The 25,484-nt window shown below is 45.6% G+C and overlaps 1 protein-coding gene across 1 annotated transcript in view; it reads left to right on the forward strand.

Annotated features, from left to right (window-relative positions):
• The window catches only part of LOC123745279 (DBH-like monooxygenase protein 1), a 246,945-nt gene extending 221,614 nt beyond the window's left edge, over positions 1-25,331 (forward strand). Inside the window, exons 6-13 of the mRNA XM_069300656.1 lie at positions 5,690-6,112; positions 6,358-6,567; positions 9,505-9,664; positions 10,987-11,106; positions 16,800-16,966; positions 18,876-19,069; positions 23,401-23,569; positions 24,162-25,331. Coding sequence (XP_069156757.1) covers positions 5,690-6,112; positions 6,358-6,567; positions 9,505-9,664; positions 10,987-11,106; positions 16,800-16,966; positions 18,876-19,069; positions 23,401-23,569; positions 24,162-24,704 — 1,986 coding nt within the window. The 3' untranslated portion in view covers positions 24,705-25,331. The remainder of the gene's footprint in view (positions 1-5,689; positions 6,113-6,357; positions 6,568-9,504; positions 9,665-10,986; positions 11,107-16,799; positions 16,967-18,875; positions 19,070-23,400; positions 23,570-24,161) is intronic.
• Positions 25,332-25,484: the final 153 nt, after the last annotated feature.

Genomic DNA, 25,484 nt, shown 5'->3' on the forward strand with positions numbered 1-25,484 from the left:
TCCCTCTGGAAGATCATTTGGGAATACTAGAAACAGGATAGGTTCGAGTACTGATACTATAGGACTCCAGTGGTGGTCTCTCTCTCTCCACTCACCTTAAGTCGCTGTCAACTGCCGTTTAGATTCTCTCTTATCCACTGGAGCACCTTCAATGCCCCATCCCGGGTTTGAATAGTTATGTGAGCTTGCAGGACGATGCAAGCAACAGTCTGACGGACCATCACCAGACAAGTTTGGCCCCAGACCGAGCTTGGATACTAGAACATCTCTCGATAGCGACTACAAGTAAACTAAAGATAAACTTGTGCTCTAGTTTTCTATAAAAAAATACAGTATCATTCACTAGTTTCAAATGACATTATGCCACAGAGAAAAACGCTACTTAAATGTATATATAACAATTTCATGGCTTTATAACCAGAAGCGTCAGCAATAAACACACAGACACCGTCCTTTAAATGTATTGGGCTCTGGTGAGGGTCCCACTTGAACCTGGAATCCAACTTTGGTCACGTATTATAGAGTGAACCTCGATTCATCCCTCGAGAAAATCCATCGTAGGTTGACCAGACTGATCCCTGGATCCCATACGAGAGGCGGTTAAGGGAGCTCGGCCTTCATTCCCTGGAGAGGTGGAGGGCGAGGGGAGGTATGATCGAGGTATTCAAGATAATGAGCATAACCATCAGGGGAGATATGAGTAAGCTCTTGAAACTATCAAGACCAGTTCAGAGCCCATATTAGTGGCTTTATGCTGGAAAAGCTTAAGTTCAGGAAGGGTATACTCCTTTGGCTAAAGGTTAGTAGATGAGTGTAACAGGTTGCCGGTCAACATCGTGGGGATAAATGTAAATCTAGCTTTAAAAATGCGTTCAACAGATACTTGGGGGAGGGGAGGGGAGGAATGGATGCAGCTAGGCACTGTTTGGAATAGGTCAAGAGGTTTTTACGTTCTTATTTTGTGCCTCTTCATATTACATCTTGTTAATATTCCATTTTCTATTCACTTTGAGCGATTTGAATACTTCATTTATATATAAGTCTTTCATTCATCTTTCTAGAGAATGTAAATATCAGCTTCCTTAAACTCTTTATAGGAGAAGAGTTCTAATTTCTGGTATTTACTTTTGTCCTCCTTCTGTAGTCAACCAATAGCATTTTTTGTATATTAAATGACGAAACTTAACGTCTCTATAAACGTTCTAGGGAATTTGTGTCCATTCTATAAACCGGTGATCAAAACTTACCTGCATCTCTCGTCTCTCCCTCCCCGCTTGCCTCCTTCCCTTCCTCAACCAGCTTCCTCAATCAGGCATCCTACCCATCTCCCGGTCACCACCCTTCTCCTTCAGCATCCCTGGAAGAGTACTGCTGAAACACAAAACCAATCCAGGCTGGGAAAAAATTGCCCCCTTCGGAAATACCCGAGAAAGTGGAGAAATGAGTGAGAGAAGTCGGGAGATTGGGGATGGAGAGGGGGGGGGGGGAAGGGAGGGGTATATCTGGGGAGGGGAGTGAGAATGTGTTGAGAGGAGATATCACGGATGTGGAGAGATCTTGTTTCTCTACCGATACACCCGCACTCTTTCTCTCTCTCTCTCTCTCTCTCTCTCTCTCTCTCTCTCTCTCTCTCTCTCTCTCTCTCTCTCTCTCTCTCTCTCTCTCTCTCTCTCTCTCTCTCTCTCTCTCTCTCTCCGTTGTGCAGAATACTGGCAAAAGTGTTATTTGCCCGACGTCTGGCTGTATGGCTGAAATCAGAGGTCTGACTGGACGGCTGGCTGAGGTCTAGGTTAGAATGGTGCTAAGAATCTCTCCAGAGATGTCTGATTGGAGTCTTACTGACTGTGGTCTGACACTGTAAATAATATATGGCTGACATTTTACCGAGATCTTATGGGACCGAGGCATAGAAATGTGGTAGGGATGAGGGATCACGGAAAAGGGGGGGGGGGATTCATAGAAAAAAGAAGGGAAGTATGAGGAGAGCGCCACGCTATTACGACTGTATAGCACATGGAAGGGATCAGGATTAGGATTTGAGAGGGAACTGGGGGAAAGGAATGGTGCCCAACCACTTGGACAGGGCGAGGATTGAACACCGACCTGCATGAAGCGAGACCGTCGCTCTACCGTCCAGCCCAAGTGGTTGGATCATAGGAGCAGATGGTCCAGAACCAGTGAAGAGGAAGGGTACCATATGCACAATCAGAGAACACTGTATAAACATCAGAGGTCCGCGGTTGTTCAACATCCTCCCGGAGAGTATAAGAAATATTGTCGGACCAACCGGGCTGTTGTGGATATGTGGGCCTGCGGGCCGCTCCAAGCAACAGCCTGCGGGCCGCTCCAAGCAACAGCCTGCGGGCCGCTCCAAGCAACAGCTTGCGGGCCGCTCCAAGCAACAGCCTGCGGGCCGCTCCAAGCAACAGCCTGCGGGCCGCTCCAAGCAACAACCTGCGGGCCGCTTCAAGCAATAGCCTGTTGGCCGCAAGTACAAGTCAAGCCTGGCCCCGGGCCGGGCTTGGGGAGTAGAAGAACTCCCAGAAACCCATCCAGGCACAGGTCACTGAAAACGGGGGTTCCTAGAAACGGGGAGTCAAAGAAATGGGGGTGGGGCATGGGGAGGGGAAAAGGGAGGGTCATGATAAAAGGGAGGGCCATGGGAAAAGGGAGAGGTCATGGGAAAGGGAGGTGCAGAGGAAGGATAAAGGGATAAATCCTTAAGTCTGAGGATTGTGGTTAGTGATCGCGAAGCCTCCCTCCTCTCCCACGCTGCTGAGGTTTCCTTCCGGCAGAGATGCGAGACCAAGTGAGCAAGTTAGCAGTAGGATTCTTGCAACACTGATTTGAATAACCAACATGTCATATGCATGACACTATGTGATCTTGAACCCTTAAACAACAGTTCTACGATGCAGAGTGTTGTATAAATGTTTTATCGCAATCTTCAACTCCTTAAACATGTACAGATTTAAGAAGAATTTCAAGTTCTTGAAAGACCAAGAAGAGCTCAGAGTCTAGCGAGTCGTGAAGCGAGCGCCAGCTCCACAGCCCCGACTCCTATCTATTGGGTCTGGCGCGTTTAGATCACCCAATTGTGCGATACTCCGTCATACTTACTCTTGAAGCTGTGTGGCTGCTTCCACCCCCTCTGGTTCACCCCACTAATTGGTTGGTGTTTACAGACAACCTGTTCTCGCACTTTCTTATAGTCAATATTGACTTATTAAATACGTGCATATGTGACATACTAATTTATTGTGAATATTTTAGTTTACCTTGAAAAGTTTCATAGAAAACAACGACCTTATCTAACCTTCTTAGTATGTTAAGATAAGCATCTTATTGCTTCGTAATTACAATTATTCCTTAACCTATACCTATAATTGGTTAAGTAATAATTGTAATTACGAAGCAATAAGATGCTTATCTTAACATACTAAGAAGGTAGGTAAGGTCGGTGTTTTCTATGAAGCTTTTCAAGGTAAACTAAAATATTCACAATAAATTAGTATGTCACATATGCACTAACTTAATAAGTCAATCTTGACCTAAAGAAAGTGCGAGAACGGGTTGTTACAGAAGTGGTTGGCTACCATTCCTAACCCCGGTCCCATCCGAAATCCTTATCCGGATCCCTTCCATATGCTATATAGGCGTAATTACCTGGCGCGCTCTCCTGATAGTTCCCTTCCCTTCCTTCCACTTGTTTACTATATCTCCGATACCTACTTACTGAGGGTGAACAGAAGCATTAAGTGAAAAAAAGAGACTGCCCATTTACTTCTGGCTCGCCCGAAAATCGATCTATGTTCGTGAGTGAGAGTGTTTGCCTGTGTATAGTATATGTATCTTTAAGTGCATGTGGGAGATAGGTGTAAACAAAATACAATGTTTATCAGCAATACTCCCATTCCCACCCGTGTGTTCATCAGCAATACTCCCATTCCCACCCGTGTGTTCATCAGCAATACTCCCATTCCCACCCGTATGTTCATCAGCAATACTCCCATTCCCACCCGTGTGTTCATCAGCAATACTCCCATTCCCACCCGTGTGTTCATCAGCAATACTCCCATTCCCACCCGTATGTTCATCAGCAATACTCCCATTCCCACCCGTATGTTCATCAGCAATACTCCCATTCCCACCCGTGTGTTCATCAGCAATACTCCCATTCCCACCCGTATGTTCATCAGCAATACTCCCATTCCCACCCGTATGTTCATCAGCAATACTCCCATTCCCACCCGTGTGTTCATCAGCAATACTCCCATTCCCACCCGTATGTTCATCAGCAATACTCCCATTCCCACCCGTGTGTTCATCAGCAATACTCCCATTCCCACCCGTATGTTCATCAGCAATACTCCCATTCCCACCCGTGTGTTCATCAGCAATACTCCCATTCCCACCCGTGTGTTCATCAGCAATACTCCCATTCCCACCCGTATGTTCATCAGCAATACTCCCATTCCCACCCGTGTGTTCATCAGCAATACTCCCATTCCCACCCATATGTTCATCAGCAATACTCCCATTCCCACCCGTGTGTTCATCAGCAATACTCCCATTCCCACCCGTATGTTCATCAGCAATACTCCCATTCCCACCCGTATGTTCATCAGCAATACTCCCATTCCCACCCGTATGTTCATCAGCAATACTCCCATTCCCACCCGTGTGTTCATCAGCAATACTCCCATTCCCACCCGTGTGTTCATCAGCAATACTCCCATTCCCACCCGTATGTTCATCAGCAATACTCCCATTCCCACCCGTATGTTCATCAGCAATACTCCCATTCCCACCCGTATGTTCATCAGCAATACTCCCATTCCCACCCGTGTGTTCATCAGCAATACTCCCATTCCCACCCGTATGTTCATCAGCAATACTCCCATTCCCACCCGTGTGTTCATCAGCAATACTCCCATTCCCACCCGTATGTTCATCAGCAATACTCCCATTCCCACCCGTATGTTCATCAGCAATACTCCCATTCCCACCCGTATGTTCATCAGCAATACTCCCATTCCCACCCGTATGTTCATCAGCAATACTCCCATTCCCACCGCGTGAGAGCATCACCGAGTACGCAAATCGGATGAAAACGCATTTCCATGTCTCTCGTCACACAGCTGGTTCCCTCTCACCTCCCCCCCTACCTCCCCCTCCCAGCCCCGCTTGGAGTGGGGAGGTGCTTGCGTAACTGCTACGTGAATCTGGCCCCTGGTCTTTGACCAGGCCTCTTACACGATGATTTTTTTTATAAAGTACATAATTGGATAATAAACATCAGAGCTAAATTTACGGCCACTGACCCTTAGATTTTCGTGTAATGAAAATCGCTATAACTCCACAGGTTTAACTAACCTGGTTTGTGAGTGTATCTTTCGGAGTTTAATTCTTGTTTTTGTGACTATGGTATCCACCTGTGGGTTCTATTAGGTGATTTCTGGATTGAGCAGTCGCTGGTGGCGGTGGCGACTGTTCAAGGAGATAACTTTCAAAGTCTTATGCACCTGGTTAGTTGATTCTCTTGTTTAAAGTGACTGTACTCGCGGCAAGCGGAGGTTTGTGTTTCGAACTGGATGAGTTTTCCTTTAGTTCAAGAGCTGATACTGGTACTCACTCACCGGTACTCACTCACTGGTACTCATTCCGTCTTTCTCTCCCCGACGCACAGAACGACACGGTACGACTGCTGTGGGCCTACCACCCCGACGACCCCGTGGACCCGGAGTCTCCCCGCCCGCGCCTGCACTACCACGGCGCCTCCAGAAGGGGCGCCAAGTCCATGTTCCTGCTGGAGCGAGGACAGAAGATCCCGTCCAACACCGTCTACAGCAGCAGCAGACACCCGCCGCTTCAACACTCCCCCAACTTCTCCGATTCTCCCTCAGGGCTCCCTCCCTCTCCTCCCCAACACCCCGGAGGCCACTACCACCACCACCAGCGCCAGCACCACCACCACCACCACCATTCGCCACTCACCAGGTCCTGGTTGCTCACCAACCCTGGTGTAGAGGTGGCGGCCACCAGCGACACAGTGTACTGGTGTAAGGTCTTCAAGCGACCCAACCTCGTCCAGAAGAATCACGTTATTAGGGTAAGACAGAATTAAACAAAAATTATACGTTATGTTTTGTTGACATTTTAAAAATGTGCGCCCGTTTTTCTGTGTTTTCTTTATGACGTGTGCGTGCACTGACTTGCGCGCGCTTGACCATGCAAATAATACTTATATATATTTCACAACGAATGCACGCAAATTTTAACTAACAGTTTCACTTTCGCATTCATAATCCACGCGTCCTCAATACGATTCAATAAACTGGCTGTGTTCCCTTGCAGTACGAGCCGGTGTTCACGGCCGGAAACGAGCAGTACGTGCACCACATGATCGTGTACGAGTGCACGGACCTTGGTAATTTAAACCCGGAGGTGGACGCGGACTTCGAGGTGCTGGCGTCGTCAGCTGGACACGGATGCTACCAGGCTGACACTCCCCACGTGGTGCTCACCTGCAACCATGTTGTAGTGGCCTGGGCCGTGGGCTCCGAGGTACGTGTAGAGGCGCACAGAGACAGACAGATAGACAGATATCACAATCTGTCCTCTTAAAAATTATGTCGCTTTTGGCCATTTGCCCGTATTGCGGATAATGGACGTAATTTCAAAATGAAACAAAAATGAAAATAAATTTAGGATTTTTGTTTCCAAAAACAGTAAGTTAAGGGTCCTCTGAAAGGTTAGGTGGGCAGGAAATTCTCCTTAAGTTTCAAAATGTCATAAAAAATGTTATTTGAAAGTTTCCTCTCCTAACCTTTCCGAGTAAGCCAGAGGACTCAAACAGAAAACAGGAAAACACATCACTTTGGTGAGCCGATTTCATTTAAAATTACGTCCACTTTTTGGCCATAGCACGCATATGAGCGAAAAGCGACGTTATTTGTAAGAGGACGGGTTGTATATACCTATCATTTAGACTTAGAGAGGTACCCCATCCTTATCTCCCATCCCTTCAATAAGCTCAACGGAAGGCTCTCAAACTGTAATTTTCAAGCTCGCCTCTTTCTAGCAGCTTGCAACTCTGTTTTTCTTTCGTGTCTTTAAAAAAACAGGTCGTGGAGACTAAAGAACTTTCCATATTTTTAATTATTCCATATTCCCCAACAAAGAACATTTTATAGAATGACACAGAAGCAAAATGGCAAGCGACAGGCCTTTTACTTCCGGGTGGCCATAGCATTGAAGAAGGGCACACATTACTATATGTAAGAGAATTTGGGTTTGTGTCTGACGGGGAGGGGGACAGTGCTGCTGGTTTGGCTTGATCTACCTCTCACCCACAGCTGTCTCTCTTTCCCTTACTCACTCTCACATCTGTCTCTGTTCTTCTCCATTATAGCTCTTTCTCTCTCTTCCTCTCCATCATGGCTCTCTCTCTCACTCGAGAGAGAGAGAGAGAGAGAGAGAGAGAGAGAGAGAGAGAGAGAGAGAGACAGCTGCCTCTCTTCCTATCTCTTGCTCTCACAAATCTCCCTTTCATAACCGTCTCCCGCAACAGTCCCCCACAACAGTCTCCCCGCACAACAGTCTCCCCACAATAGCCCCCCACAACAGTCCCCTCACAACAGTCCCCCCCCCCACAACAGCTTGGGGGGGGGGAAGAGAAGAGGGACTTAACACAAACGTACAATAATTTCTTCGCCAACACAATAACAAACCCGCCGAATAAAAATAAGGAACAACAATTCAGAGTTTCTAATTTCAAAACACATTTAAAATATTCGAGTTATTTTATTTATAATTCCCGGCATATACCAAGGGGGCAATAATTTGTGTCGTGTGTGCATTATGTTGTAGAACGAGGTGTTTAAAGATTAACTAGCCCCGTCCCCAACCCTTGTAGCTACCTATTTCCCAGTGGCTAAATAGCCCCGTCCCCACCCCTTGTAGCTACCTATTTCCCCAGTGGCTATCTAGCCCCGTCCCCACCCCTTGTAGCTACCTATTTCCCCAGTGGCTATCTAGCCCCGTTACCACTCCTTGTAGCTACCTATTTCCCCAGTGGCTATCTAGCCCCGTTACCACTCCTTGTAGCTACCTATTTCCCCAGTGGCTATCTAGCCCCGTTACCACTCCTTGTAGCTACCTATTTCCCCAGTGGCTATCTAGCCCCGTTACCACTCCTTGTAGCTACCTATTTTCCCGGTGGCTAAATAGCCCCGGTGGCTTACTAGTTCCATGTCCGATAATCCTCAGTTCTACCTCTCAATCTCTCCCTCACCTTTCTCCCCTCTCCCTCATCTTCTCTCTCCCCTCTCTCCCCTCCCCCTCAGCCTATCCCCCACCCCTCACAGATGGTCTGTCTCCCAGGGTGAGGAGGGGGGGGGAGGGTTTCTCTCCTAGTAATGTACAATACGAATATCACTTAAAATATAAATTGCATTGAAATGTCATACAAATTAATATGAAATTATAATTGAACGAGTTGTATTCAAGTCTATTTTATATTGTGATTATAATATATTATATGATATACTTTTTATGTATTACATTGTAGTATATAATTTAATATAAAATGCGATTCAAGTAATGTGATATAAAAAGCTATAAATACATAATATAATTTCGAGTAATCTAATTCAGTATTTTTATATGAATATACTGGACAGTATTTTTAATATAATACAACATGACGAATGTATAAATATAATAATGGACACATACACCGAGATGTGCGCCTAAATTTTCGATGCCAATTCCAGTCTTGGACTGTATTCAGAATTACTATAACCAGCAATTGAAATTAAAACTGAAATTGAAATTGAAATAAGTTTATTGAGGTAAAATACACACAAAGGGATGGGGTAGCTCAAGCTATTCTCACCCCGTTCAGTACATCGTGTTAATACATACATAGACACATATCACAAACAATAAACATATTACCGAACATTCTGAGAGATAAACATATACATTTCCTGTACCCAGCAAGGTTACAGTAATCAACAACTCTCGTGATTGTTGGGGGGGGGGAGGGGGGAAGGGTTTTAAGTCCACCAATTTCTCATTCAATCGCTCTGATTCAATTTTGTACTTTTTGGTTGTCATGAAGTCTCTGAGGGCAGATGTTGTCGCGGTTATAGGATTTAACCCAAATGTTAAAGGAGGGCTCCCTTTCGTCCCACTAAAATATAAATGGGCACTGATATAACCTGAGAGAGGGATCTCGCACGCCCTCAACCCCACTGTCAATTGACCAAATTAGCATTTGAACTCCATTAGTAGTACCTGATCCTGTTGATGTTGCCTGCCCCTCGGGCTGGGGGTGTTGGTACCAGCTTCGGATCATTCCTACCCAGTGTATATATATATATATATATATATATATATATATATATATATATATATATATATATATATATATATATATATATATATATATATATATATAATTAAAATTGTCTGCTCTTTCTCCCATTCATTCTCTAGGGGTTATCACTGCCCCCTGAAGCTGGCTACCCATTAACTCCCAAGGGGCCCAAGTTCTACATGCTGGAGGTGCACTACGACAACCCCAACAGCCACACCTTCAAGGACGAGTCTGGGATACGCATCATCTACACCCCAGAATTACGTTACTACGATGCAGGTAAGCGCATTGTCAGTCTCCACCCCCTCCCCCCCCCATCCCATCGCCCCGGAATTGCGTTACAGGGACGCAGGTCAGATTAATGGGACGCCATCAGCTGTGAAATGTGACCCCCGGTAAGTAGGTAAAACTCTTCTCGTGAGGAGTCGGATCGTCGAGTCGAGTTTCTCGAAATTCATGTAAGTTACGAAGCAAGTCTGTATCTCCATACGCTTTTTGACAGGTAGGTATGGACCATACGTCGAGGTCCCGTTACGCAAATGCCACTCTCTCTACATCCGCCCCCCCTCCCCAACTTAGTAAGCAGCTGTGTCTATATTAGTATACATTTATTGTGACTTAAGAACGCACGTCATTCACCTAGCGATGACGGAGCTGAGGAAATGGGAATTTAAACTCGTTTACTGAAGGATAAGTACACACACAAAATGATGAGGCAGCTCAAGCACCTCGCACACCGTTCAGTAAGGACAATGTGTTCAGATTTTTACACACACACAATCGTTCAATTCGTGTTCAGATATTTACACACAATCGTTCAATACGTGTTCAGATATTTACACACATCACACAGTATTGAGATATTAATATTCTGGAGGGTTGTGGAGTTGCTGTAGCTCTTGGACCCCTCCTTCACACGCAGACCGATGACCTGATGGGCTCTCTCCCCCCCCCCCTCCCCCCCCCTCCCCCCCCCCCCTGTGTGCCTCCTGTTATGCCTCCGTTTTCATATGCCATTTTCACTTCCATTCATTCTCCATTTACACCCCCTCCCCATTCATACTCCATTTACAACCCCTCACTTGCATCCCCATTTACAATCCACCTCACCCCCCTTTACATTTTCAATTACACTTCCATTGAACATTATTTTTATACAGCTTAAATTGCATAAATTCTTCCAATAAAAAACTGAACATTGTAGTAAATATCCTGAAGCTTCATCATAGCCAAGAAGGACGTTGCATGCAACACCGTACACTACAAACTGCAACTCACCATAATGCAATGAAACCCCAAATATACTGAACAATTTGATGGTAGAACGTACAACGAAGCCGGAGGAAAGTGAACATTAGAACACACACATAACAATACACACACTCATTGAACACACTATATCTGCTCCACTACCTCTACAGTTAAAATGACTAACGACTACAAATTATTATACATTACTAAAGGTTTTAATGTTAATATAGCACTAATGAACGTTTACATAGTGTAATTATATCTACTCAAAGTATAGAGTTTGTAATATGAAGAGTAGTCGTAATTGCAAATGTGTGTTCGGTAATCAGGGTGTGGTGTTCTCTTCATAGGTGTACTGAGCATCGGTCTGGAACCCAGCTGGAAACACCTCATTCCCCCACGACAACGGACTGTACTGTCTGAGGGCCACTGTGTAGCGGAGTGTACCCAGGCTGCCTTGCCCACCACTGGTGAGTACTGACCTTCTTGTTATTGTGCATTCATCTTACTGTTGGGTTTGTGCAATGATCTTACTGTTGGGTTTGTGGACTGATCTTCCTGTCGGTTTTGTGCACTGATTTTCCTGTTGGTTTCTGTACCTAAGCCTTCCTTCTTGCTTTTGGTAACCCACCTCCCCTTCCCCTCTCCCCTTCCCCTCTCCCCACAATGAACGTCGCTTTCCGCTCGTACGCGTTACAGAAGACCAAAAATTGTCGTACTAGAAAATGGAAGCGGGCTCGCGCTAGTGACGTACCGTCCCGTTTTCTGTTTTGGGTCCTCTGATAAGTTTGGAGAGGACGTTAATTTGACCGTTTTCGTGACGTTGGGAAATCTTAGAAGATGGGCTGCTCTCTCTCTCTCTCTCTCTCTCTCTCTCTCTCTCTCTCTCTCTCTCTCTCTCTCTCTCTCTCTCTCTCTCTCTCTCTCTCTCTCTCTCTCTCTCTCTCTCTCTTATGTTGCCTGTTAGCCATTATATCTTTGCTGTGTTAAGAGGAAGCAGAAAAGAGGATTAATGATATTAAATTTTTCTATCTTTTCTTATCTCAATCCTTCATTTAACAGTATTTACTCTTCATATTTAGCTTCCTCTGACTAAACTAAGAAGAAAGAGGAAGCCAAATGTATAGAGAAAATGTCATTAACAGAATGAGATGAGAAAAGCGAGAGTAAATAGAGGAGCAGTAATGATCTTTTCTAGCTCCCTTTGCCCCGGCAAAATATGATGGGGAACGAGCAACATGTGTCACGGAGCGCACGCGCGTGTGTGGTGTGTGTGCACGCGCGTGCGAAACTACCAAACTCCCCAGCAGTGTGGTGGCTGGCTCCCACAACACACACGGTCTGCCAGTCAACACACAGGAATTGCAGCGATCTAATGAAGAGGTAAATTGTGTTGTGAGAATTTCGGAAGGGAAAAGGGGCAGGCGCAGAGAGAGAGAGAGAGAGAGAGAGAGAGAGAGAGAGAGAGAGAGAGAGAGAGAGAGAGAGAGAGAGAGAGAGAGAGAGAGAGAGAGAGAGAGAGAGAGAGAGGGAAAAGGAGAGGGAGAGGGAGAGGGAGAGAGAGAGACAGAGACAGAGACTAGGGGGGTAGAGAAAGAGGCAAATTGTTTTCATTGTGTCGGCAAATTATTGTGTTCGTGGTGTTGACAGCAAAAGCAAATTGGCTTAGCAAAACAGCATATTGTGTTGGGGTCTAGTGGATAGTTAGTAGCGAGAGGGTGGCGGAAACGGGGTGCTAGGGGGGGGGAGGGGAGGAGGTTGATGAGTTGTGGTTGTACTGTGAATGGTGGTTGGGTCATGTTGTGGTGGATGATATGGTTGTTGTTGTTGGGAAAGTGTTGTGCCAATGAATGAAGCGGTTGTTTTCCTTGTGTTGATGTAATTGGTGTGTTGTTGAGCTAATTTATACTTGCATCTTATGCCGGGTGTTCTAGTCGACCGATATGCCGCTTAAATTAGACTCGGTTAAGTATATGTAACTTGGATATATATATATATATATATATGCAGTTTCCTGAAGATATATAGAGACGAGGTAGCGACCATCTGTGGCCCGGCAACCATTGTTATCTCACATTACCATATGCTCAAGAGTCCAACAGACAGGGCGGCAGTCAGTAACTTGCCGAGAGGTCTTAATCGTTAAAGACGGCAGAAGGGGGTACGGGAGCCCCCAGACGAGCGAACAAATGAGTCTCTTAAGGAGAATAATTGTTCTTAATTCCATCCAGTTTATTTCACGCCCCCGGGTCGATCGTGGTGAATAAATTTCATGCTGTATGTAAACAAAGAGAGGGTTTGTGGCCAGTGCGAATGTGTAATAACTGGCCAAGCGGAAAAAAACACTTGGCCGGAAGCAGACTTCACCAGCGGGAGAATTACTCTTGGCCCGTGGGAGGATACTGGTGCTTGGCCAACGCAAATACTCTTTGGAAGTAGAAGAGCTCTTGCACAACTTGATGAAGACACCCAGTGAAAGAAATTGCAGCGAGGAAAGGCAGAGAACCTGTAGCTACATGCCAGAATTCGACAAAAATACACAAAGTTGAAGTTGTCACCAAGTTATCACTTGACCAATTTAAGGCTACCAGGAGAGCAGGAGAGCCAAGGTCAGAGAATTATCAGAACGAATTAAAACTGGTATGAGTACTTAGCACTTAGCAGGGACACGAGGATTGGAGTAGAGTTGGAATAAGAGGACGGAGTGACTGAGCGGTGCCTAACCACTTCGACAGTCGGGGATCAAACTGTCATAATGCGACGCGTCTATGTCACGGACAGCTATAACAAGAACCAGCAACTATAACAAGAACACAGTTTTCCTCAGGCTGCTCAAAGGCAATCCAAGATGGTAATCAATTTTTTATTTATGAGCACATGATTTGGCTCAACCCTCATCAAGTTCTATCATGCATTCGGGGACGAATATGGGATGCAATCTAGAAGAGACAAACTTAGACTCCATAACTGATAATTTCATTATTCCCGTGCCCAGCTTCAGGCACAAGCACGTCACAGTTAGTCACGTCAATTGTAAGTAACTCCTTGCTTGCTCGACTAAGCTGTTTGACAAAGTGTTGGGCAAGAGCCATAATATTATCAGGGCCGAGAATTACATTCTTAGGTCCCTGCAGCGCCGATTACTCTAGGTACTGGCGTTCAGCTTCAACATTATTAACACCCAGATGGCTTGTTATGCTATAGAGAAGAGGGGACAACACACTCTTTGATAATAATTGGAGGGCGATCTGCTACTTCCACCAAGAGAAGACCACCTCAGCAGGTTACCTGTATCCGGGGATCAATGGTCTCGTGTCCAGATCTCCAACCAGACCCTCGTGGTTGATAGACTGGTCGATCAGACTGTTGTTGGGCAGCCCTTCACGCAGTCTGATGTAGAAATTACAAAAGCCCGGCCATTGATTCCTCCATCAATGAAGAGCCTGCTGTAGCGGCTTTCCCTCGACATATTAAGGCATCGGAAGACTATCATATAATCCCTCTGTACCCAACCCCAGAACGGTCAATGTGGGATGGTGGGGGCTGTTGGCAAGAGGGAGAGGGCTCCTGGTAAGAGGAAGAGGGCTCCAGGCAAGAGGAAGAGGGCTCCTGGCAAGAGGAAGAGGGCTCCTGGCAAGAGGGAGAGGGCTCCTGGCAAGAGGGAGAGGGTTCCTGGCAAGAGGGAGAGGGCTCCTGGCAAGAGGAAGAGGGCTCCTGGCAAGAGGGAGAGGGCTCCTGGCAAGAGGGAGAGGGCTCCTGGCAAGAGGAAGAGGGCTCCTGGCAAGAGGGAGAGGGCTCCTGGCAAGAGGGAGAGGGTTCCTGGCAAGAGGGAGAGGGCTCCTGGCAAGAGGAAGAGGGCTCCTGGCAAGAGGGAGAGGGTTCCTGGCAAGAGGGAGAGGGCTCCTGGCAAGAGGAAGAGGGCTCCTGGCAAGAGGGAGAGGGCTCCTGGCAAGAGGGAGAGGGCTCCTGGCAAGAGGAAGAGGGCTCCTGGCAAGAGGGAGAGGGCTCCTGGCAAGAGGAAGAGGGCTCCTGGCAAGAGGGAGAGGGCTCCTGGCAAGAGGAAGAGGGCTCCTGGCAAGAGGAAGAGGGCTCCTGGCAAGAGGAAGAGGGCTCCTGGCAAGAGGGAGAGGGCTCCTGGCAAGAGGGAGAGGGCTCCTGGCAAGAGGGAGAGGGTTCCTGGCAAGAGGGAGAGGGCTCCTGGCAAGAGGGAGAGGGCTCCTGGCAAGAGGAAGAGGGCTCCTGGCAAGAGAGGGCTTGTACGAAGAGTGGGTATTGTGGATAAGCTGTTGGTTAGGGACTATAGGGTAAATTGAACAAAGCTGCAGGGGATGTTTTGGAGAATGTATCGAGGGGAAAATGGAATAAGGGGGAAATATTGGGTAAAATGAAGCAGGGAGGAGAAACAGGGTAGTAGAGAGGCTGTGGTGAGAAGAGACGGGTCACCGCAGGGGAAAGAATGTGAGGAATATAGGATATAGAGAAAAGGGAGAGAGGATAGGCGTGTATGGTACGGGGAAAAAAAATGTAGGATCGAGGGGAGATGTGCAAGTAAGGAATAATTTTCGTCTTGGTAGAGATAGGAAGTGTAAGTTAGGGTGAATATAGAGGGAAGATGGGGGGTATATAAAGTAGAGATAGCAGGGGTAGAGTTCAGGTTGAGGGAAAGATGATATTCTGTGTTGTGTAGGAAGGGCCTAAGGGATCGCCATTCTCCCCTCTAATGAGAGGTGTTTTATTTGACAGCTAGACAGCTGCTGGAGGCGTGTGTGTGTGTGTGTGTGGGTGTGTGTGTGTGTGTGTGTGTGTGTGTGTGTGTGTGTGTGTGTGTGTGTGTGTGTGTGTGTGTGTGTGTGTGTGTGTGTGGGGGGGTGGGGGGGTGTGGGTGTGTATGTGTGTGTGTTTGTGTGTGTGTGTGTGTGTGTGTGTGTGTGTGTGTGTGGTGTGTTTGCGAGCGCGTGAATATCTAGATGTGATTGCCAGGTGGAATAGCAGGGTTTATGCCTCCCCCCCTTCTACGAGTGTACAATTAATAATAATTTAATACAATGACTCTTCACTCCTTCATAATTTTTACATTAGAAATTTAATATTTTCTTTTACAGCTTCTTCATCTAGCCTATTAAACGTACACTTCCGGTTCACTCGTTACGTCAAGGAAGTAATTATTGACGTTTATGTCAGACAATATACGGGGCCTGACAGCTGGGTGGACAGCGCTTCGGATTCGTAGTCCTGAGGTTCCAGGATCCATTCCCGGTGGAAGCGGAAACAAATGGGCAGAGTTTCTTTCACCCTGATTAGTTCACCTAGCAGTAATTAGGTACCTGGGAGTTAGACAGCTGCTACGAGCTGCGTCCTGGGTGTGTGTAACTTAAATGAGGTCTGGTCGAGGACCGGGCCGCGGGGACGCTATGCCCCGAAATCATCTCAAGATAACCTCAAGATAAGACATGTCATACATTAGTTTCTGACATTTATGTAGCTCATTTGTATTTTTAGTTTCCGTCTACGATTCCTCGATCTGTTGTTCCTCACTTCGAACATTGTTTCTTTCTGTACAGTACTTCAATTAAGTTTTGGATCTTGTATGTTACTAACATGTTCTCTCTGTGCCATCACACTTCTGAAACATTTTAAATGTTCAATTTTGTTTCACTAATATAATTTTGTTTTTCTTTTACTTCTCTGTAGTTTGGATTCAGTTGAAATCGAAAACATAACCAAACTTTAAGTATTCTTTGTTACAGAAATATTGAAATACATAAGGAGTTACTGCATATATGACAACATTACCCAATGTATATGGTAACTCCACTAATTAGTGCTCATTCTGCTAATCAATTTATCAAAAGAAAACAATCACTGAAAACAATCTCTGGAAACTTGCACTATCTCACAAGGTAATGCTGGTTACTGTATCATGAATCAAAGTCTATATATCAATGTGGTGTTTCTATGTCAAGGTCTCGTATCTATCTACCTGCTTTGGCTTGTTCTTGGCCCGAGTCATCCAACCTCCCTCTCTCTCTCTCTCTCTCTCTCTCTCTCTCTCTCTCTCTCTCTCTCTCTCTCTCTCTCTCTCTCTCTCTCTCTCTCTCTCCTTCCTAAGTTGTAATGTCTTGGCGCTTTCTCCTGATCGTTTCCCACCTTCCTTTCCCTCCAGGCATCAACGTGTTCGCTGTGATCCTTCACACCCACCTACTGGGCAGGAAAGTGCGCGTGCGCCACCTGCGCCAGGGACGGGAGCTAGAGCCCATCGCCCAGGACAACAACTATGACTTCAACTACCAGGAATATCGAGCATTGAAGATTCCCCGCACCGTCCTCCCGGTAAGTGTGTGTCCTTGTATATTAACTATGTTGGGCTTGAACTCCTGCTCAAGGCCCCACCTGTTGAATTATTCTCGTTTCCTGTCCAAGTGTTCCTCTGTAACATTCTACAGTCATTCTCTGTCGTTAAGCTGATCGTCAACTCTCGCCCATCAACTGGAAACAGCGACCTGTGGGATTCTTCCTTCAACTCTGAAGGATCTCTCAGGCATGCCGAACGGGGATTTTCAGTTTTATTAGTCTGTGATTATCGCTGAATGGTACGCTTTGCCGACTGTTTGACACCTGGACTCGGATTCATTAAGCAGTTATGCAAGTACTTACGAACGTGTACATCTTTCCTCAATTTTTGAGGGCTTTGGTTTACATTTATTAATCAGTTTACAACCATGAAAACTGCCCAATCAATTGTTGTTATTGTTATAAACAGCCTCCTGGTGCTTCGGAGCTCATTAACTATAATTGTAAACAAAACCGTCAAAAATTGAGAAAAGATGTACAGGTTTGTAAGTGCTTGCGTAACTGCTTTATGAATCCGGGTTCAATCGTGCGAGCGAAGATACTATATTAGGCTAGTCTGTCGACATTCACCTTCACTTAAGCCATTCTTGTTCTCTGTTGCCAATGTTGTTCTTTACGTGTGTTTTGCTGGTCTATTCTTAGGACCCTTTCAGGGTAAACCCCCACACTAATACTTTTATGCAGTTTAGCGTATAACGCAGGGAAGCTTAAAGGTATCCGGAGCCCTTGCGGTCGGCGAGGTATTGCAGAGCTTCGTTAGTGGTTTGCAAAGGCTCTTCTCAGCTTACTTTAGCATCCTTGGCTCAAGACTTTCTCTGGTCTCATTGGCTTTGTTGTATCCAATTGAGGAGTGTTCTTGACCCCCCTTTTATATCTCTCTCCACAAATATATACACCATACCTTATCACTGTCATCATATCCCAGCTCCTGGTCTTCACATCCCAGCTCCTGATCCTCACATCCCAGCTCCTGGTCCTCACATCCCAGCTCCTGGTCCTCACATCCCAGCTCCTGATCCTCACATCCCAGCTCCTGGTCCTCACATCCCAGCTCCTGGTCCTCACATCCCAGCTCCTGGTCCTCACATCCCAGCTCCTGGTCCTCACATCCCAGCTCCTGGTCCTCACATCCCAGCTCCTGATCCTCACATCCCTTCTAAGTGCTATAGATATAATAGCATAGCACTGTCTCCTCATACTTACTTTACCTCAGCACAACTATGCTGCATCAAGTTGGTCTGCGGGCTCACCATAGCCCGTGCTACTTGGAACTTTGTTCCAGGTAGCGAATCTTTAACAACAACAATCAAGTTGGTGCATGGGGGTTACTCCTTTATTATTTCTGTTAATTTTGATTACTCATTTATTTCTTTTTGATTTGGCTTAAATACCTCTTAAAATATTTTTCAGTTCCTCAACATCCTTCTTAGTCTAATCACCTGGACATTTACAGCCAAGTTTCTTCCTTGACATAGCTTGGGAGAAGATCTGTGGGACTTCTTAATGTTTGATGTCTGCCGTTCTTAAGTCGTATCTCTATTTCCCGTCAGAGTAAGGCCTATTCTCAGAGTAGATCTGATTGTAAACCAGGCTTACATCAGTTCAATTATATAAATTATGTCCTGAAATTTTGAGTAAACTAAAATAATAAATGTTCAACCCATTATGAATGAGGTCTTTTATATATGATTTCTTTGACTATTTTGGTATTTGGGACAAGACAAGGAGGTAATAATTCCCGCTACCCTTGTCTGGCTTGGCTTCATTTAATCGATATGTGCAACAATCATCCATTTACTCGATATGTAAAACAATCATTCATTTACTAGATACATAAAACAATAATTCATAACCTAATATGCCTCCTCCTCCCTCCCTCCTCTGCCAGGGTGATCACCTTATAGGCGAGTGTACGTACAACAGCCGGGAGCGGTCGAGCATCACCTTAGGAGGCTTCAAAACACGAGATGAGATGTGCCTCTCCTACCTCTTCTACTGGCCCCGAGTGGACCTCTCTCTCTGCCACTCCAAGCCCTCCCTCAACACCGTGCTTCACTCCCTGGGTATCGAGGAGCTGTCAGCGTGAGTATCCTCACTCTACCTCTACTTCACACTACATCCACACCTTGCCTCCCGCCTCCCGCCCTTACACACACACACACACACACACACACACACACACACACACACACACAGGGCCACACCTAAAGCCCTAAGACTATTTTCTCCATTTCATCATTTTTCTTGCATAATATATTATATATATAAACACAAATCTTAAGAACACAATAAATTAGACATGGTTGGAATATGATTTATCTAGCCAAAGGAATCTGAAGCCTTCCGTCACTAATGCCGTCAGTGTCCCCGTGACACTGGGGTAAAATCTGTAATTGGAACATGTATCACACTCACTAAAACCCAGCCACGTTAGGGGTAATGGCTTTTGTGAATTATTCCTTGCTGGGGGAAATTTACCTTGCGCCGTGTTCCTAAGCATCAAGTAATTCTCTCGAATAGAACATTTCTATTCTCCCGAGGCTCCAGATCGAGCGTCTCAATGTCCAAAAATATTTTCTATCGCCGCATTAAATAGACAACAGCAATTCGCTGTAATTTGGCATAGGGATTGAGATTGGTGATTTGCTGTGTATGTAAACAAACGTACTGGTAGGGATCGACTTGAGAATGGTCCAGGACGGACCGAAACGTCATCGTCCCTTCAATTTCTAGTGTGTGGTCTGGTCAACATACTTCAGCCACGTTATTGTGACTCATCGCCTGCTTAATACATCACAGTTAAGAGACGCCGGTTTGGCACGGGGGAGATGATTGCGACGTTTAAGATTCTAGGGGAATATTGACACAGTTCAGATAAGAAGGAAACGCTTAGCCGGTGCAACAAGAGAACTAGAAGCTACTGATCAAACCAGATGATGATGATGAATCATAAAAATTGAAGTTCTCGTTTTAAGTGAGTGTAATAAGTATACTGACTTCTTTCTGGAGGTCGAGGCTATTAGCGAACATAGATATAATTTTATTTTATATATTAATTTAATTTAAATTAATTTAATTTCAACACTAATAGGTATGCCTATACCTACATGTACATAATACAAAATGTGAATTTTTCCAGGATCCTACAGTTCATTTTCATACGACTGAGCCAATAGATGCTATATGTCTACTATAATTTTAGGAGTATGAGCATGTGTATGCGGCTAACGATAGTACCCCACACATGTACCAGCGCATGTAACGCTAACGACAGTACCACACACACACACACAAAAAATAATAATAATAATCCCCTTCGCATCCAATAGAAGTCATTTTTTAATGGTCTCTGGTCCCGAAAGTCACCGTGTTGCAGCTCTCTAAAAGATTGTAACAAATGAAAAAGAACCCGCCCATCAAGAGAGAGACCTCCCATCCTTATTTTTTTTTGTACCCATCCCTCGCTCCCATTCCACTCGAGCCCCTAACCCACGGCCCACTCCACCCTAGCCCCTCCTAAGTCCCTGCCACCCTCCCTCCATTCCCCCAGTCTTCCTGCACCTCACTCATTCACTCCCTCATTCCTTCCTTCCCCACATCAGCTCTTCCAAGACAACGTGATGGTTGCAGCATGAGAACAGTGCTGATCAATCTCTACCGGGGACGGGAGAGTCGCTGATCCAGAGGCTCCCAGTGTGCTTGACGTGGGTGGTGGAACTCAAAGGCTCCCAGTGTGCTTGACGGGGGCAGTGGAACTCGAAGGCTGCCAGTGTGCTTGACAGGGGTGGTTGAGCCTAGAGGACTCCCGGTCATCATTACTCGTGTCCCATCTCTTGTTGCCTGCTTTGTGCTCATTAACCCATGTCAAGCTTGTAAACTTCACTGATTGTTGTTATTTAACAGGAAATACGTGTTTAGGATGTTGCAAAAAGTGAACCAATTGTGCGTTTTTTGTGTTCTTCGTAAACCTAGTTTACTGGTTATGAAAAATTTGGGTGTCTGATATCGCTCCAGCGGAGATAAAAAAAAATCGCTGGTCCTTCACATTCTTTGGAGACAGAGCCTAGATACTGGCGTTATCCCTGACATTAAAAACAGAAAAGATAGCACCACTCCATAAAGGAGGAAATAAGGCAGAGGCATAAAAATCTTTGAAAGAGTGCGAAGAAGTAAGATCACAAAATACAAGGAATCACAGCAATACCATAACCCTGGACAACATGGTTTCAGAACAGGGCGCTCTTGCTTACCGCAGTTACTAGACAACTATTGCATGGCCTTAGATTCCATGGAAGGCAAGCAAAACGCGTATTCAATTTACACGGCTTTTGCAGAAGTCTTCGACAAATGTGACCATGATGTTATTGCGCACAAAATGCGTTCAAAAGGAATTACCTGAAAAATAGGCAGATGGATCTACAATTTCCTGACTAACAGAACCCAATGTGTAATAGTCAACAAAAATAAAATCCGGACCATTAACCTTGGAGTGCTCGGTTCCCGAGGGTACTGTACTTGCTCCAGTACTTTTTTTCATTCTCATTTCATAGACAACTGTTGAAAAATGACAGCTTGGATAACAAGAACCTTTCAAACTAGAGATGCTATACCAATGATGATACGTTTCAAGACGCTAATGCTCTCTAAAGTGGAGTACTGTTGCACAATGACAGCCCCTTTCAAAGCTGGAGAAATTGTTGACCTGGAGAGCGTGCAAAGATCGTTTATGCTAGAATCCACTCAGAAAAGAATTTAAGCTATTGGGACCGATTAAAATGCCAATATTTTTTATTCTCTAGAGCGCAGGCGAGAGAGATGCATAATAATTTACACAAAGAAAATATTAGAGGGGCTGGTCCAAAACCTGCACGCAGAAATAACATCACAAAAGACCAGAAGGCTTGGCAGGATTTGCAGAATACCCCCGTTGAAAAGCAGAGGTGCAACAGGTACTCTGAGAGAGAATTCTATCAACATCAGAGGCCCGAGACTGTTCAACCCGCTTCCACTACACATAAGGGGCATAACTGGCCGACCCCCCAACACAGTGTTCAAGAGAGAGAACTCTATAAACACCTCCAAAGGATACCTGATCAACTAGCCTCTGATTCATACGTCAGACTGCGAGCAACTGCGTCCAACAGCCTGGTTGACCAGTCCTGCAACTAGGAGGCCTGATCGGGGACCGGGCCGCAGGGACGTTGAGCCCCAAAATCATCGCAACGTTAGGTTGACTATAAGGATTGGTCAGTCCTGTCCTGAAGACCCATTAATCTAAGCCATGCAAACATCTGTCCCTAGAAACTTAGATGCAAGATACCTGCTGGTATCAACCCACCCATCCAACCTTCCTCATACATCATCTATACAACCCATAAGCCTTCCTTAAAAAGTACATACACACTCACACACACACACACACACACTCATGATCACAACCTACAAAATCCTCAGAGGAATCGACCGGGTAAACAAAGATAAACTATTCAACACTGGTGGGACGCGAACAAGGGGACACAGGTGGAAACTGAGTACTCACATGAGCCACAGAGACGTTAGAAGGAACTTTTTTAGTGTCAGAGTAGTTAACGGATGGAATGCATTAGGCAGTGATGTGGTGGAGGCTGACTCCATACACAGTTTTAAATGTAGATATGACAGAGCCCAGTAGGCTCAGGAATCTGTACACCAGTTGATTGACAGTTGAGAGGCGGGACCAAAGAGCCAAAGCTCAACCCCCGCAAGCACAAACAGGTGAGTACAAATAGGTGAGCACACACACACACACACACACACACACACACACACACACACACACACACACACACACACACACACACACACACACACACACACACACACACACACACACACACACACACACACATTCCTCCCTAAGTTGTTCTTGTAATCTTCCTTTTAATACAGATGTCTTAATGCAATCTAAATGTTCTTCTAGATAGCGAGGAGCAAACTCATTTCTGTTACAGGCGCGTTCATGTCTACTATGTACTGTTACAGGCGCGCTCATGTCACCTACGTACTGTTACAGGCGCGCTCATGTCACCTACGTACTGTTACAGGCGCGCTCACGTCTACACAGTTACAGGCACAACTTTACAGACTACTTTTTAATAAAAACGTTTCTAAGTAAACTTTCGTCTAATATAGACGCTTCCGGAGGAAACTTTCTCCTATTATTGACGCTGCCCTAAACTTTGCCTGTCCTCAAGTTACACGGATTCCCTCAACCTTGTGCTCGCGAACACGCACGTGCGCATACACACACACACACACACACACACACACACACACACACACACACACACACACACACACACACACTGACATTGGGTGAGCCATTATACAAGACGATCCGTGTCCACTTGTATCTCCCTCTCTCTCGCCCTCAGGAACTCGGACCCCATTAAGATCCGGCGGCCCATCGAGCTGGCAGGGAAGTCGTTGGAGTGGCGACTGATGAACTACGACTGGAAGAATCAGTTCGACTACTTCCAGCAAACGACTCACAGTGGCACTTTCAACCCCATCTGCTGGAGGCGTGGGGAGTCTCTCATTCCCGTAAGTCTCTCCCGTGTGTGTGTGTGTGTGTGTGTGTGTGAGTGTGTGTGTGTGTGTGTGTGTGTGTGTGTGTGTGTGTGTGTGTGTGTGTGTGTGTGTGTGTGTGTGTGCGTGTGTGTGTGTGTGTGTGTGTGTGTGTGTGTGTGTGTGTGTGTGTGTGTGTCCATATGCTGGGGAACAGGTTCTATATCTTCCTGTAATTCGGAATGCAAGGCCTTGGGGTTATCGGGTGCTGTGTCCTGCAATCTCTGAGCTGGACTTTACATGTATTGAATGCTAGATTCTGCTATGCATATTACTAATACTAATCATAGCCAACTCCGATGAATAGTAGAAACCATATTGAGTGTTAGATTTTACAAGTTTCGTAAATCAGTTTCAGTGGATGCTGGGAGCCAGATCCTTCAAGTACTAGAACTAGATGGCTAGCTTTTGTGTACTATTTGTCAGATAATGAGAGTACTGTTAATAAGCCCTACGAGTTACAAGTACTGAGAACCAAGTCCTACCATTATATTGGCTAAAATCTTTTCTGCGTAAAGAGATTCTGTTGAATTTTTCAGTAATATCTTTATTTTATATTCTTTTGCAGGAGGCAGAGAAACTGGACTACGAGTACCCTAACATCACCGAGTCGTGGGTGTCAGAAAACGTGTGTAGGCAGCGCAGAAAGAAGAGCAAAAGGCGCAAGTTGAAGAATGGACGCGGCAAGAACCGGCACCTGCTCCCGAATAGCGACATGGAGGAGGGAGAGGAAGAGGAGGAGGAAGAAGAGGAAGAGGAGGTGATGTTCGATGACCAGACCAATTCCAGACCTATTGAGAGGATTGACGTCGACCCGTTCAATCATGTTGATGTCTTTATGCCCGTAATTGAAGAGAGGGTAGAAAACGACCCCTTCGGAGTGGACGAATCTCCAAATCAGGAACTGGAACAGGAGTTGCTAGATATGGAAAGGGACTTGGAAAAGGAACTTGCTGACAAGTACCCCGACGCTTTCCACGAGCGAACTGAACACCAAAATAGGGAGGGTACAGGTAGCAGCAGCTGCCTGAGGGTCGTCACCTCTCAGTGGACGTTCTCTGTGTGCCTCTGTGTCTTGTCTCTCGCTCGGCTCTTCTACGGACATGGCTGAGGCTGAGGGATGACGGGCACCAAAGAAAACAACTTCGCCTCTCTGATGTCCCAAGTGTGTTAATTTTTAAGGACATAATATGTGCTGTGAAAACAAATCGTTGTTAATAAACGATATCTGGGGGTTAAAAATATATATATATATAATAGCCTCTTGATCTTTACAACTCTCAGAGATTTGGCTCTAGCATTTATCTCCACATGCGGACGGTTCACCTGCCTTAGGGATGTGCAAAGGACCCTCACATAATTGTGTTGAGTGTTGCGTTCGTGTGTGTGGTGTGTGTGTGTGTGTGTGTGGGTGGGTGGGTGCGTATGTGCGCGTGTGAGTGCGTGCGTATGTGTGTGTGTGTGTGTGTGTTTGGGGGAGGGAGTGGGGGAGTGGTTGGAGTTTCCTTGAGGGTGTTGGAAGTTTACTTAGCCAACCAACTCAGACGTAGCCACTCTCCCCATCTTCACTAGGGACTCCCACCCTGCTATATTAACAGTGCCTCTTTTTTGTAAATTTTTCTTTTATGTGTTTCTTGGGGCATTTCGTATGTTCACGTGAGAAATATTGTGATGATTAGTCTCATGTTTTATAAATCTGTGCAAAATTGAAGTTGTAGATAATAATATATGGAACAGATACAAATATTTTGTTTATAGGACCAAGTGAATTACGTTCTGTGAGCCGCTCCTTAGTCTGTAGATAATTGTCACAGAAGAATTAATTTTGTATTTTGAACTTGTACTTTACAAACAGTGTATTTTGCTTGGTGGAAGGTTATATATATCGAGC

The sequence above is a fragment of the Procambarus clarkii genome, chromosome 44, assembly GCF_040958095.1.
Source record: "Procambarus clarkii isolate CNS0578487 chromosome 44, FALCON_Pclarkii_2.0, whole genome shotgun sequence".
Taxonomy (NCBI): domain Eukaryota; kingdom Metazoa; phylum Arthropoda; class Malacostraca; order Decapoda; family Cambaridae; genus Procambarus; species Procambarus clarkii.